The following is a 12,552-nucleotide window of genomic DNA, read 5'->3' as shown; positions in this document are numbered from 1 at the left end:
CTCGTTCTTATTCATATTGTTCGTATAATAATTATTTGAACAATATAAGAGTCTATCGTTTATTGTTTCTATGTTTGTGTAGAAAATTCGAACTTGTGGTTCGAATATTTTCCAGTGAGTATCAGGTGTTGTATTGGTTGTAATTGTATCTTTTTTCATTAGAGTTGGTGAAATGTTTATCTATGCTGGTGCCCTGCTGTGACATAGCGGCATGTCTGCAGACTTACAACGCTAGAAACAGGGTTTCGATACCAGTGGTTGGCAGAGCACAGATAGTCCATCGTGAGCTTTGTGCTTAACTTTAAACATACAGTCTATGCTGGACTAGCATATTCAATTACTGGTCGTATATACTATATGTATATTTTAATGACGTTCTGTGTTGAAGTTTCTGAACTATTACCTGACAGGTTTTTGACTTAATTTGGGCGTCTCTTCATTTTGGTTCTGATCTGGTTAATATGGGTTTTTCAGTTTGAATTAGAATCATATGTGATACCTAAAAAAATAGCTAACGTGGAAATCTGGAACATGGTTCCATTCATATACATTTTTATGTGGTTTTTACCTCCAACAGAAACGATTTCAATGTTTATAAATCTTTTCTATTTTGTATAATACTACACTTCGACCAACTTACACTCGGTGATGCCACCTACCTATCCTTTTTTTTTTTAACAGACTACCAGAAATAAAATTCTGCAATCACTGGATCAGAATCATCATTCGAAGTTATCTTCCTATTATTAAATATTTCTTATAGTTCCTTTGTATTAGTCAAATTTATCAATAGAATACTTAATCAATTTGACAATATTCCATTTAATACTATGAAAAAGAGGATCGTTTGCCATACATTCAACTAAACTGATCCACTAATTTTCTGTTTTCCTTCAGGTAATTTTTGTTAATTAAGTTTTAATTTTAAATTTCCATACGTTTTTCCAATGTATATTAGACCACGCTTACAATAAATTTCATAATTACGAAATTTACTTTTAAGACTAGCAGTGTCTACATTTAACATGAAGTGAAACTGTTACACAGAAGTTAAGGCAATCATTAAAAACATTACCTGTATATGTGACAGACCAAATATCGTTTCTCTGAAAATAAGTCTGACAAACTGTGAAGTTTTGACTTACTACAAAATGTATCGTAAGTTCCATCAGTAGTAATATTACATTTGAATATTCTTTCAGATGCAAAATGATTTAAGAAAGTTAATTCTGTTACGAACTCTTCTTTACACGAATAAATATTTATAGGTCTGTATACAAATATGTGATAAAAGGTTCATTTTATCAGAATATGGGTGTCATCTTTAAGTAGCTAAGAAGTCTAACACTTTTTTCTTCCAAAAATGAATAAAACCCCATAAATCGAACGTTTTCGAAAGGTGGACCTTTCTTCTTCAGGGGTAAACTGGGTATCATTTTACTTTAAAGTTCCTTGAAATTGTTAGGCCATATACCAAATATTTTAAAATGCAAAAACAACGTTCTCTGATGTAAATCAAAATATAAAAACATTCACGCTAAGTTCTTAAGGCAATATAGTAGAAATTCCCATACCGACACTTCCCAAGTGTGCGTTCCAAGTTTCGCGTATCTGTGAAATAATAATAAAAAAAAACATATGGGTTTTTTGTTTTAACATTGACTATGTGTGATTGCTAAAAAGGACATCAATTTGGCAATTAACCAATATAAACTCTCGTTTTACTCTTTTGCTTTTTTGTAACTTTCTTTTTGCTACCGTAAGTCTATTAATACATATTATCATAATAACATATTATCTCACATGAAAACAGTGATAGCTGAGAGAAGATAAAGCTTCAACTATATTGGTTAGTGTGTTTTCTTTAAAGTCACTCTGACTTTGTGTTTTTAAATAAAAAAGGGGGTTTATCACTTTGTAGAACTCATATGTGTAACCCGAGAATAAAGAAGTGCTTGTAGAAAAGTTTTACATCTGAGTAAAGAATTGTATAAAAATTTGTCGATTACACACAATGACGTCACGAAGTTTGGTTTGTTTTCAATTTCGCGCAAAGCTACACGAGGACTATCTGCGCCAACCATCCCTAATTTAGCAGTGTAAGTGTTTGTGTGTTTTCTTATAGCAAAGCCACAGCGGGCTATCTGCTGAGCCCACCGAAGGGGAATCGAACTGCTGATTTTAGCGTTGTAAACCCGTAGACTTACCGCTGTACTAGCGAGGGGCAGCAGTGTAAGAATAGAGGGAAGGCAGCTAGTCATCACCACCTAACGCCAACTCTTGGGCTACTCTTTTACCAACGAATAGTGGGATTGACCGTTACATTATACGCCCCCACGGCTGGGAGGGCGAGCATGTTTAGCGCGACGCGGGCGCGAACCCGCGACCCTCGCATTACGAGTCGCACGCCTTACACGCTTGGCCATGCCAGGCCTCTTGGGCTACTCTTTTACCAACGAATAGTGGGAATGACCGTAACATTGAACACCCCCACGGCTGAAAGGGCGAGCATTCAATTTGAGGTTTAGTTTGGTTCGAACTGCTATGTGACATGTCGTGGGACCGGTGTGTTGTTTGGCGGTGGGTGGTGATGACTAGCTGTCTTCTCTCTAGTCTTACACTGCTACATTAGGGACGGCTAGCGCAGATAGCCCTCGTGTAGCTTTTGTTTGTGACCACACGATACCTTCAACTTTTCTTGTGATTTAAAATATGGTTTAAAAATGGTAATGCAGTCTTTTATTCTTCAAGAGTAATGTTAATGTTTCGATGTCTCATCTAAATTTAATACCTTCTGAACATGACATTTTTATTTAAAGAGTACAGAGGCATCATCAACGTACCATTCAAACGGGATCGGCTTAAAATCACTTGGACGCGGCTCTAAGCCTAACTTATCGTGGTAAAAAGGCAAAAACGTTAGATTAGATAAACAACAAATTTAAACCCTATTGCTGTATCAGTTATTTGATCATAAAATTTTCCTTGAAACAGAAAATAGGATCATTTGTTACAAAATGAAACAGCCTTAGGAGAGACATTTTTAGTTAAACCCGTCAAAATCCTAAAAAATCAAGTTAGCACGTATGTCAATTACTTTGTGCGAGATCGAAGTGTATAACGGTTCGCCATTAAACTGGCATCGTATACGGGTTCAAAGAAATGTGCATACATAATATACTTGGTCAACTTAAAACTATCTCTTACTATTTATCAGAAGTGAACGGTTTTATAAAATAAACCAAAAGCATACTAATTTATGATTATAAATACCAAAGTTAGATGCTATGGGTCGAATGAGACAATTAGTTTTAGTAAGTTTAGGCACTCCATTAAAAAAACAAAAACTAATGTTAACGTAACTTTCTTCAGAAATGATATCACCTTTAACAAAGTTATTCGTGATTTATCTTCTCAGAGTACAGTCAGAGTTGACAAAATCAGACAAAGTAACATATTGTTCAGTAGATAATCTGTTTTAAGAATCACTGAATAGGAAGTGTGACAAACACTCAGTATCAAACCTGAAATTTCAATGTCAGTGTTATCGAATGGTTTATTACTATTCACGTTAATACTTTATTTTTTAATTGTTCTAACAAGTTTCATAGAGGGCAAATAAGTTTAAAACGTGACAGAAAATCTCAAACCAAGAAAACATTTATTCTTCAGTTCTGGTGAGCATAAAGTTAGATAGTTTGCATACAGTTATTACTTTAGAGAGTTGTTTTATTTATCTGTTTATTTTGTTAAATTAAAGAATTATATTTGCAAGGATGTTTATAATTCTGAACTATTATTTACTGAGTTGAATGAATGGCATCAGCAAAAAGGTGTAATCCGGTTTTTCAAATTATTTTACAGTGAATATCCGAAGAAAAGATGAGAATCAGAGACTTTATTGATTTAAACATTTGAAGTTTGGCCTTGAAGATAACTTGGTGCTTTTTTGGTTTTTTTCCCCGGTATGCTTAAAATTGTAGGTATTCTCAGAACAAATTGACTTTCAGAATGCGAGAAACCATTTTTTTTAAAGGGCATTTAGAGTGGGACGAAACTTGTTTCTCACAAGCTTAATTTTTAAGATCTGTAACAACGTAAAGACATAGAAATATGTAGAAATGTCTCATACAAGATGGCCCACAAATGTACCTCCATTTTGAATGTTCATATGACAAAAGTAAATGAACTTACAAGCCAGCAAAATATCTTTATTACTATTTTATACAATTAATTCACTGTACATTGCTGCATTATTTGAGATACTCAACTGAGCTACACCAGTATTAAAGCAATTATGACATCTATGATAAAATGCCCGACATTCCGTTGCACAATTTTCAACTCTAATTCGATGGAAAGCATTTGTGGTCTGTTGCTTTAATTCGTCAGTAGTTTGGGGTTTATTTTTAGACATTCTCCAGTATTATTAGAAATCAAAATAAACGTATAGAGTCGATATACAGAAGCTGCTTAATTTAAACGAGGGATACGTTTGTTTTTTTTTTGGAGGGGCATCTTGTAATTGGTACATTTCTTTCGAAAACAAAATTGCACAGAGGAAATAATAGTAAGGAATTACACAATACCGTGTAGTTTACAATAAAGTTAAGTTTAGGTATACGATAACTGAATAACAGCAATATTTATATGAATATAAATTTTTATACTTGCTTGTGTCGTTTTCATTTGAACTTTTGTTTGTGAGAGAAACACACACACACGTTTTAATTTAAAACGGAAGTTCCAAGTTTCTTCGGGGCTTACGACGTCAAAAAGTGGATCGGCTTTGATTAAGATGGACTAGCGAACTTTTCAGATTTCTTCTTTTTACATTAGTTGTGGTTTTATCGTTATTTTGATAATTTCCAGCTACATCATACCAAAAATTATGTCTGAAAAATGATTGTGGAAAGTTAACTAATCATAGGATGTCAGACTTCGGCACATCCGAAGATCACTAATCTGAGCTCTTTCTGACGTCATAAGCTTTGATAGAACTTCTGTTATAAAATAAGCTTTATGTGTTTTACTCACAAAGAAACGTTGTAATGAAGAGCACGTGCTTTAGTGTCGAAACTTTTATTGATATAAATTGTTGTGGTTCCATTACAGTGGATCTTAGTTTTATATAAAGATATTTTTAACCTGGCTGAACAACACTTTATGCGACGCAGGAGGGTAAACAGCAGTATCAAAGACTCAAAGTTTGGAAATGCTCATCTCTAATTTAGAATTTCTGATCAAAGCACAACCTGCCAACAACATTCTCGATCCTATGTAGTTTGCCTCAATCGAATCGCGAAATTGACAGTTATAGTTATAAAACAACTTCAGCTGAAAGAACAGAGCGTGTTCGGAATAATCGTGGCTTGAACCTTGGACTTTTAAAATTCTCAGCCTTATACGCTACCATTGAATCCAAGTTACGAAGAGAAACAAATGTGAAAAAATGAGCCATAGAAATCAAACTAAATTGCCATTTTTTTCCAAAAGAAATTTAAAAATAACGGGAAAGTTAGCCTGGGATTTTACTTTCAAAATCAAAACTGTAGAAATAAAAATGACTTTGCATAAATTAGGTATAAATAGTGTAAAATAAAGTTTTAGTTTTACTTTATGACAACTTCTAAAGGTGTTGATTGTTCTTCATTTAGGACTTCTCGGTGTGGATTTTTGCACGTGGTGAGGGGACCTTCCAGAGAAGGTTCTGGTCTTTCAGTTTACTTCCTTCACAGATCTAAATATCAGTGTAAGGGAGGAGAGGATCCTAGTGGTTGAGAGGTCCCACCCTAACACACCACTTTGATCCTGAATTCTTGTACACGGGCGGCCTTGGGGTAGCCCTCCTTGGTCAGTCGGCTGGCTAAGATCAGTCGAGTACCAGTGTTGGACGTTCTCAGTGGGTGTTGTTGTGGACATTGTGTCTGATGCTGATGTTTGGGTATAGTGCTCAAGAAACCCTGGCGTTGCTGCAATGCTCTTGATTGGCATTGTAGTGCGTCCCCTCGTAGGGCTTTATGGTGAGTGGGGTCAGTGGGCACTGAAATGTACTCCCTTTATTATGGATATTCCCACACTTGAAAAAAAAATTGAGAAAAACAGATTATCAGAAAACGATCACGCATGGAAGACTGTTGTACAGTCACCATCTCTGTCAGATTCTGTACTTCGATTTCTAATCATGCACTCCTTATCCAATAAATCATTAGGGCAAATGTCTCCCTTTATAATTCAAAAGGGATTAGAGGGGCTTGCTGGCTCCTGGAAGTCAGTAAGAAAGTTACGATATGGAGACATTTAGGTAGAAGTATCTTCACCACAACATACTAAACTCCTTCTGAATTCGAGGAGCATCGAAGATATACCCATAGAGGTTACTCCCCATGCAACTTTGAATTTTTCTAGAGGAATAATAATGGAGAGGGATTTAAAGAACATTCTCGAGTCGGAGGTTCTCGCTGGTTTCTACAGTGCGCCGAATCTCTACTCACAAAGACAGAATTATAATACCTGCAAATGTAATTATTTTGACGTTCACATCGCAACGTCCACCTGCCATTATCAAAGCAGGACATTTAAATTGTAAGGTTAGGCCATATATTCCAAACTCTCTCCGGTGTTTTCAGTGACAGAGATTCAGACATTCAAAGACCTCTTGTTATGGAACTTTAATGTGTGGTCGTTGCAGTAGCAAAGACTACGACGCTTGCAAATGCGAACTTGAACCACACTGTGTCAACTGCAGTGGTTCACACCTTTAGTACTTTCATTCTTGCCCTAAGTGGGTGGTGGAGAAAAAGGTACAACGTTTAGAGACTGCAGATAATATCTTTTGTCTAGAAACTCGAAAATTAATGATGTTCTCCACTCCATCTTGGACATATGCTGTTGCACTTTGTTCCACTGTTGCAGTGGTAGTGCATAAAGATCTGTCCGTGCCTCCAACAGAGTCATTTTCAAATCACTTGAAGAGTCTTTTGTTCTCCATGATCAAGAGAGTAGACGAGATAATGTCTACTCCCATTTTTGTCCACATTACGTCTTCCAGTGGCTCCCCAGATCCACTTCTTTTGGCTCTAGGTTCTGGCATTTCCTTTGGTAAATCTTCTTTTCCAGCCCCGAGATGCAGAATGGTCATTTGTTCACACCCTCAGTCACTGGAGTCTTTTTCCAACGACAGAAACTTGTTCAATCGTCCCAGGGCAGGATCCATGAAAGTTGATAGACTTCTTTATAATAAAGAAAATAAAGAAAAAGACGTGGTCAAAAACAGAAGAGTTTTCTACCCAATATTTCTATGCATAAGTAAAAATGTCTACTTTGATGCAGTGGAACTGTCGAGATTTACGTTCTAATGTGATGACATCAAAGCACTAATTGATTCTTACCATCCTGTGTGTCTTTCCTTACAAATAACATTCCTGAAACCTGCTGATACAGTCACCTTTCGGTAGTTTTCTTTGTATAGAAATGACAGGTTGTGTGATGGACGAGTAGCACTGCTAGTCAGTCAGCATGACTTTGCCACTCGACACACCCTTGAAGGCCATAGCCATTCGTTTTCCTTGGGATGTACCATCACTACCTATCTCATTGAACAGTTGCTATTTCCCTTTTTAATCCTGAGAGAAATTAATGGACATAATCCCCTCTGGAGAGGGGCTGATATTGATGGGAAGAGCCGCTACATAGAGCGTATGCTCTAGGATCACAACATTTCTCTTTTAAATACAGGTGTTCATACTTATTTTCATGCACCTAATCAGTCTCTTACTGCTACTGATGTCTTGGTCTGCTCCCCTTCATTTTTTTTCTTACTTTTCATGGAGGGTTGACTCTAACCCAATGCACAGTGATTACTTTCCTATCATTTTGAGAGAGACTGGCCTTAGTCAATGCCACCTGACCTGTGTGCCTCGATGGAAGCTGTACCAAGCCAACTGGACCTCTTTCACTGCTCTCTCCGAACATCATCCTGCCATCAGTAGACGAGTGTGTGGCAGCAGTAACAGACTGTATTGTCCAAACAGCTTCTCAATCTATATCTAATACATCGACGCGTTTTCCATGGTATAGTCATCTTTGGTGGAATTCTGCCTGCCATATGGCACAGAAAGCTCAAAAACGGGCCTGGGATACCTTTAGTAGATATCCCACACTTTCGAACTGCATTACTTTCAGCAAGCTCTTGCACATGTTTGGCAGGAAAGACGTCAAACCCAGAAGGAATATTGGATTAAATACACAACCAGCATCTCTTTTACCACCAATTCCAAAGACATATGGGACAAGATTCAGAAGGTCAGTGGGCAATATACTTCTGTCTCCTTTTGATCTTGTTTCCGATGGCTAGGAAGTTGCTGATGCCCAGAGCATCGTCGATACTCTCGGCGAAAGCTTTTGCTAAGTTTCTTGAACTTCTGATTCATCCTCCACCTTCTCAGTTATCAAGACTCAGGCACAGCGATTGCCTCTTTCTTTTTTGGCTGATCATCTCTATGACTGTAATAGCCCTTTTACACTGATGGACCTCAAGCTGGCTCTTCATTGGTCTGGTAGTATATTGGTTGGACCGAAGATGCTGTGCCATCTCTCTCTTGCTTTTCTTATGGTTGTTTTTAACTGGATTTGGCAGTAGAATGTTTGTCCTGATGCTTGGCATCAGATTATTGTCTACCTCTCTCCAAGCCTGGGAAGGATCCCAAGATTCCTTCAAACTACCATTTAGTTGCTTTGACGAACCATCTCTGTAAGACCTTAGAGAGGATGGTTATTGCTCGTTTTGTTTGGTTCCTCGAATCAAACAATTTCCTCTCGCCCACCCAGTGTGGGTTCTGTTGAAAGCACTTCACTCTGCACAACCTGATTCGACTTGAAACGTCAATCAGAGAAGACTTTCTCAAGCAACAACATCTTGTGTCAGTATTCTTTGATCTTGAGAAGGCTTACAATAGTATGTGGAGGTATGGCACTTTGAGAGATTTTCACGTATGGCCATTTGCCAATTTTATTTAAAAAATTTTAATGAGCAGGCGATTTCAAGTTCGTGTGGGTTTGACACTTTTCCGTTCTCTCCTAGAGGAACTTGGAGTCCGTCAGGGCTGTATCTTGAGTGTTATGCTTTTCAGTAAAAAGATTAGTGTTATCACTGGACAAATCCCTCCTACTTTTGTAAACGGACTCTGTGTCGGCGACTTCCACATCTGGTGTCAGTCGTTGAACATTAGGTTTATTGATTGGCAGCTGCAGACTGTCCTCAGTCGTTTAAGGAAGTGGACCTCAGCAAACGGTTTTAACTTTTCTCTCTCTAAAACAATTTGCATGCACTCTTCCATCAATCCCGAACTCCATGTCAGTGAAGTTGCGCTTCTCTTGGTCCCTGATGCAAAATTCTTCGGGCTTAGATCGTAAGCTGAACTTTATACCACACATCAAGAAGCTACGAATCATGTGTACGAAGGCACTGAACATCCTTCATGTCCTCTCTTTTACCTCTTGGGGTGCAGATCGATGTTTTTTGCTAAAGATCTATCGTGCTTCCATTTTATCGAAACTGTACTAGGTGTTTTTGATCTATGGCTCTGCCAGGACCTCAGCCTTGAAGATGCTGGACCCCATTTATCATCAGGGGCTTTGGCTCTCCAAGGGGCTTTCTGCACTTCCTCAGTCCAGAATTTGTACACAAAGTCTCATGAACCTCTTCTGTACCTCCGTCATTTGCAACTGTCTTTACTGTATGCTACGAAACTTCTATCCTTATCACATCATCTCACCTGGGGTTGTATTTTCCTTCCTCAGTGGGTCATGCCTTTCCAGAACAGACGAATTGCCATAATTTCGTTTGGCCTTCGTATCCAGGCACAACTGGATGAATTTGGTCTCTCCTTGGATAACATTGCTGTATCGACTGGTCAACCCATCCCACCGTGGCTCATTACCACTTCCAAGTGTAACATTTCTTTGAGTCATCTGAGAAAGGTGACAACTCCAGATTGGAAGTACCGTCTTCTCTTTGCCGAACATCTTTCGAACCATCCTTCACTCCAATTGAATGTTTGAAATCGGGTGACTGTGGGCTATACCATGGTTTGTTTTGTTCACTGTCGAACTGTATGCCATTTCTCTTGCCCTTAGTCGCATAGAACATAAGCAGTACTCGAATTGTACTATTTATACAGACTCGCTTATCTCTCTACTGGCCCTGGCATCGCTTTACCTTATTTTCGTCGATATTCAAAACTGATTGTCTCATTCATCTTTAACATCTACTTCTATCTAGTTTTTCTGGACACCAGGCCACGTTGCTATTCACGGGAAGAGCTCGCTGACACTGCAGCTGAACCTGTCTGCTCTGGCATTATCACTGCTGTGCCTGTTCCATACATGGACTATGGTCCTGTATACAAGGCTCGGCTCCGTGCTGTGCCTGTTTCATACATGGACTATGGTCCTGTATACAAGGCTTGGCTCCGTGCCAGTTGGCAGTCGACTTGGAGTGAACACGTGATAAGCTTTTCCAGATAAAATCTTCTATTGGGCATTGGCCGTCTTATTTCCACAAGGATCGGAGGGAGGGAGTTGTGCTAACTAGGCTACGCGTTGGTCACAGATTTTTAACTCATCGTTTTCTTTTATCCGGAACTGAACCGCCAATATGTAGTCTGTGTGACACCTACGTCATAACAGTTCACATTTTACTGTTGCCATCGTTACAACTCTGAACGACGTTACTGTTTCAGACTTCTTTTGTCCACAGGTTTACTCCTTGATGTTGAACAGTGTCACGATCGCCAGTTACACTGTTATAGGCTATTAGTTTTTTTAAAGCTATTTAAATTTTCATGCAAAAATTGACATTTGTTTTGTTTTAACACACTTCCTTTTTACACATTTTAAATAAGTTTACCTTATTTTTAATTTTCTAACGGTTGTTTGGCTCAGATAGCCTAGTTGCTTTGCACCATAAAACGTCAAACAACCGTTTAGGAATGTGTATAGAGTTTATGATATGAAACACGAATACATCAGAGTTATGTGTTTATGATCTTTGTTTGTTTTATTGAACGTACCTAATTATACCAGAAAGTTTACAGCAGATAATTTTTATTACTTTTAGATAATATTTTTATTATAATTGTTATGAGCACATTCTATTTTTCTAAAGTGTATTTTCCAGAAGTATCAGATACCAATAGTAATGGGGCCTCTACACAGATGTCGTACCTTAATTAACGTCGAAGTTAGCCTTGAAGATAGTTTCCATGTAGGGGTATTTCGGGTATTTATTATCTTAGTGCGTTCCCCGTAATGATAGTAAAGTTATTATCACCAGAGGCATGAGATTTGTCTTCACCAGTCTTTATATCTTTCATCACAGGCATAAGACGCGTCTTCACCAGTCTATATATCTACTGATTATGTGTATATGAACGTTGTACCGAAACTAACATATGAAACAGTTGGGTTGCTAAGTTACCGTTTCAAAACTTTATTTTATTATTTTATTTTTTTATGTTTTTATTATTTTATATTTTTTGTAAACAATGAATAATTTCAGCCGAGTGCCAAAAGATACTGTCGACAAAGAGATGAAGGACAAGGCATATCAACTTTGTCGAGATTACCTTAGCGGTTCGTGGAAAAGTATTTCCAGTAACGATATGGTGTTTACTGCATTAAGGTATGTCTTTCAGTTATTTTTCTTGTATACCTTCGATCAAAGCCACAGATGAAAGTTAACCTTTCAATATTGAAAGTTAAAACTTTTAATTAATTTATAGGAAGGCAATTTAAATTTCTTTGTTAATTCGAAATTCTATACTTTGTTGTCATAAGTTACATTTTATTCTGGTACTATAATCCAACGTGGTCTTTTAGTGCATACTGGCATAATTAAAAACAACAACAACAAAATAAAGAATTTTGAGTTGCGCTCAAGGATAGAATGTATTATATTTATTACGTTTGCACTGTTTATGTCTAAGAATCGAAAATTTTATATTTCAGCCTTAGTTTTAGTTTAATACTTGATATTTTCAACTAGAACTGACTTTACGCAACAATCGATTGAATGTAGGTTAGAACAAGTAGTTCCTAATGAACTCTTGATCGGAGGAAAGGAAATAACTTAACAGTACCCTGCACGGAAACTACTAACCGAATAGAGAGGGCCTGACTGTAGCTTTTATAACGCACCTGCAGCTGGAAAGTACAGGTATTCAACCGCACATTCTGGGCTCGAGCCTTAGACTTTCCTGTACGCTAACCACTAAATCCTTAGTTTTCCCTCTTTTTTATTTATGATGCAATAATTTTGTGATTATAGATTTTAGTTGCTCTTTTAAAATAAATAATGGGCCTTTTTTAAACAAATTTGTATGAAGTGATAACTACCTTTTATGTTAAATATTGTGAAGAAACGTGCCACCTTCTAGTACAGTGGTAAGTCAACGGATTAACAACGCTACAATTAGCGGTTCGATTCTCCTCGGTGGGCTCAGCAGATAGCCCGATGTGGTTTTGCTACAAGAAAAAAACACACACACTGAA

The 12,552-nt window shown here is 37.5% G+C and overlaps 1 protein-coding gene across 4 annotated transcripts in view; it reads left to right on the top strand.

The window, feature by feature from the left end:
- Positions 1-12,552, top strand: part of LOC143237773 (choline kinase alpha-like) — a 60,981-nt gene that overhangs the window by 12,701 nt on the left and 35,728 nt on the right. For 2 of the 4 annotated variants that reach the window (XM_076477351.1, XM_076477349.1), the window contains exon 2: positions 11,561-11,683. In XM_076477351.1, coding sequence (XP_076333466.1) covers positions 11,592-11,683 — 92 coding nt within the window. In that variant the 5' untranslated portion in view covers positions 11,561-11,591. Of the gene's footprint in view, positions 1-10,470; positions 10,760-11,086; positions 11,684-12,552 lie in introns of those variants that run through there. The other 2 variants (XM_076477350.1, XM_076477348.1) reach the window with 2 other exon arrangements.

Source organism: Tachypleus tridentatus, chromosome 13 (genome assembly GCF_004210375.1).
Source record: "Tachypleus tridentatus isolate NWPU-2018 chromosome 13, ASM421037v1, whole genome shotgun sequence".
Taxonomy (NCBI): domain Eukaryota; kingdom Metazoa; phylum Arthropoda; class Merostomata; order Xiphosura; family Limulidae; genus Tachypleus; species Tachypleus tridentatus.
This window is presented reverse-complemented; position numbering and strand designations above follow the sequence as displayed.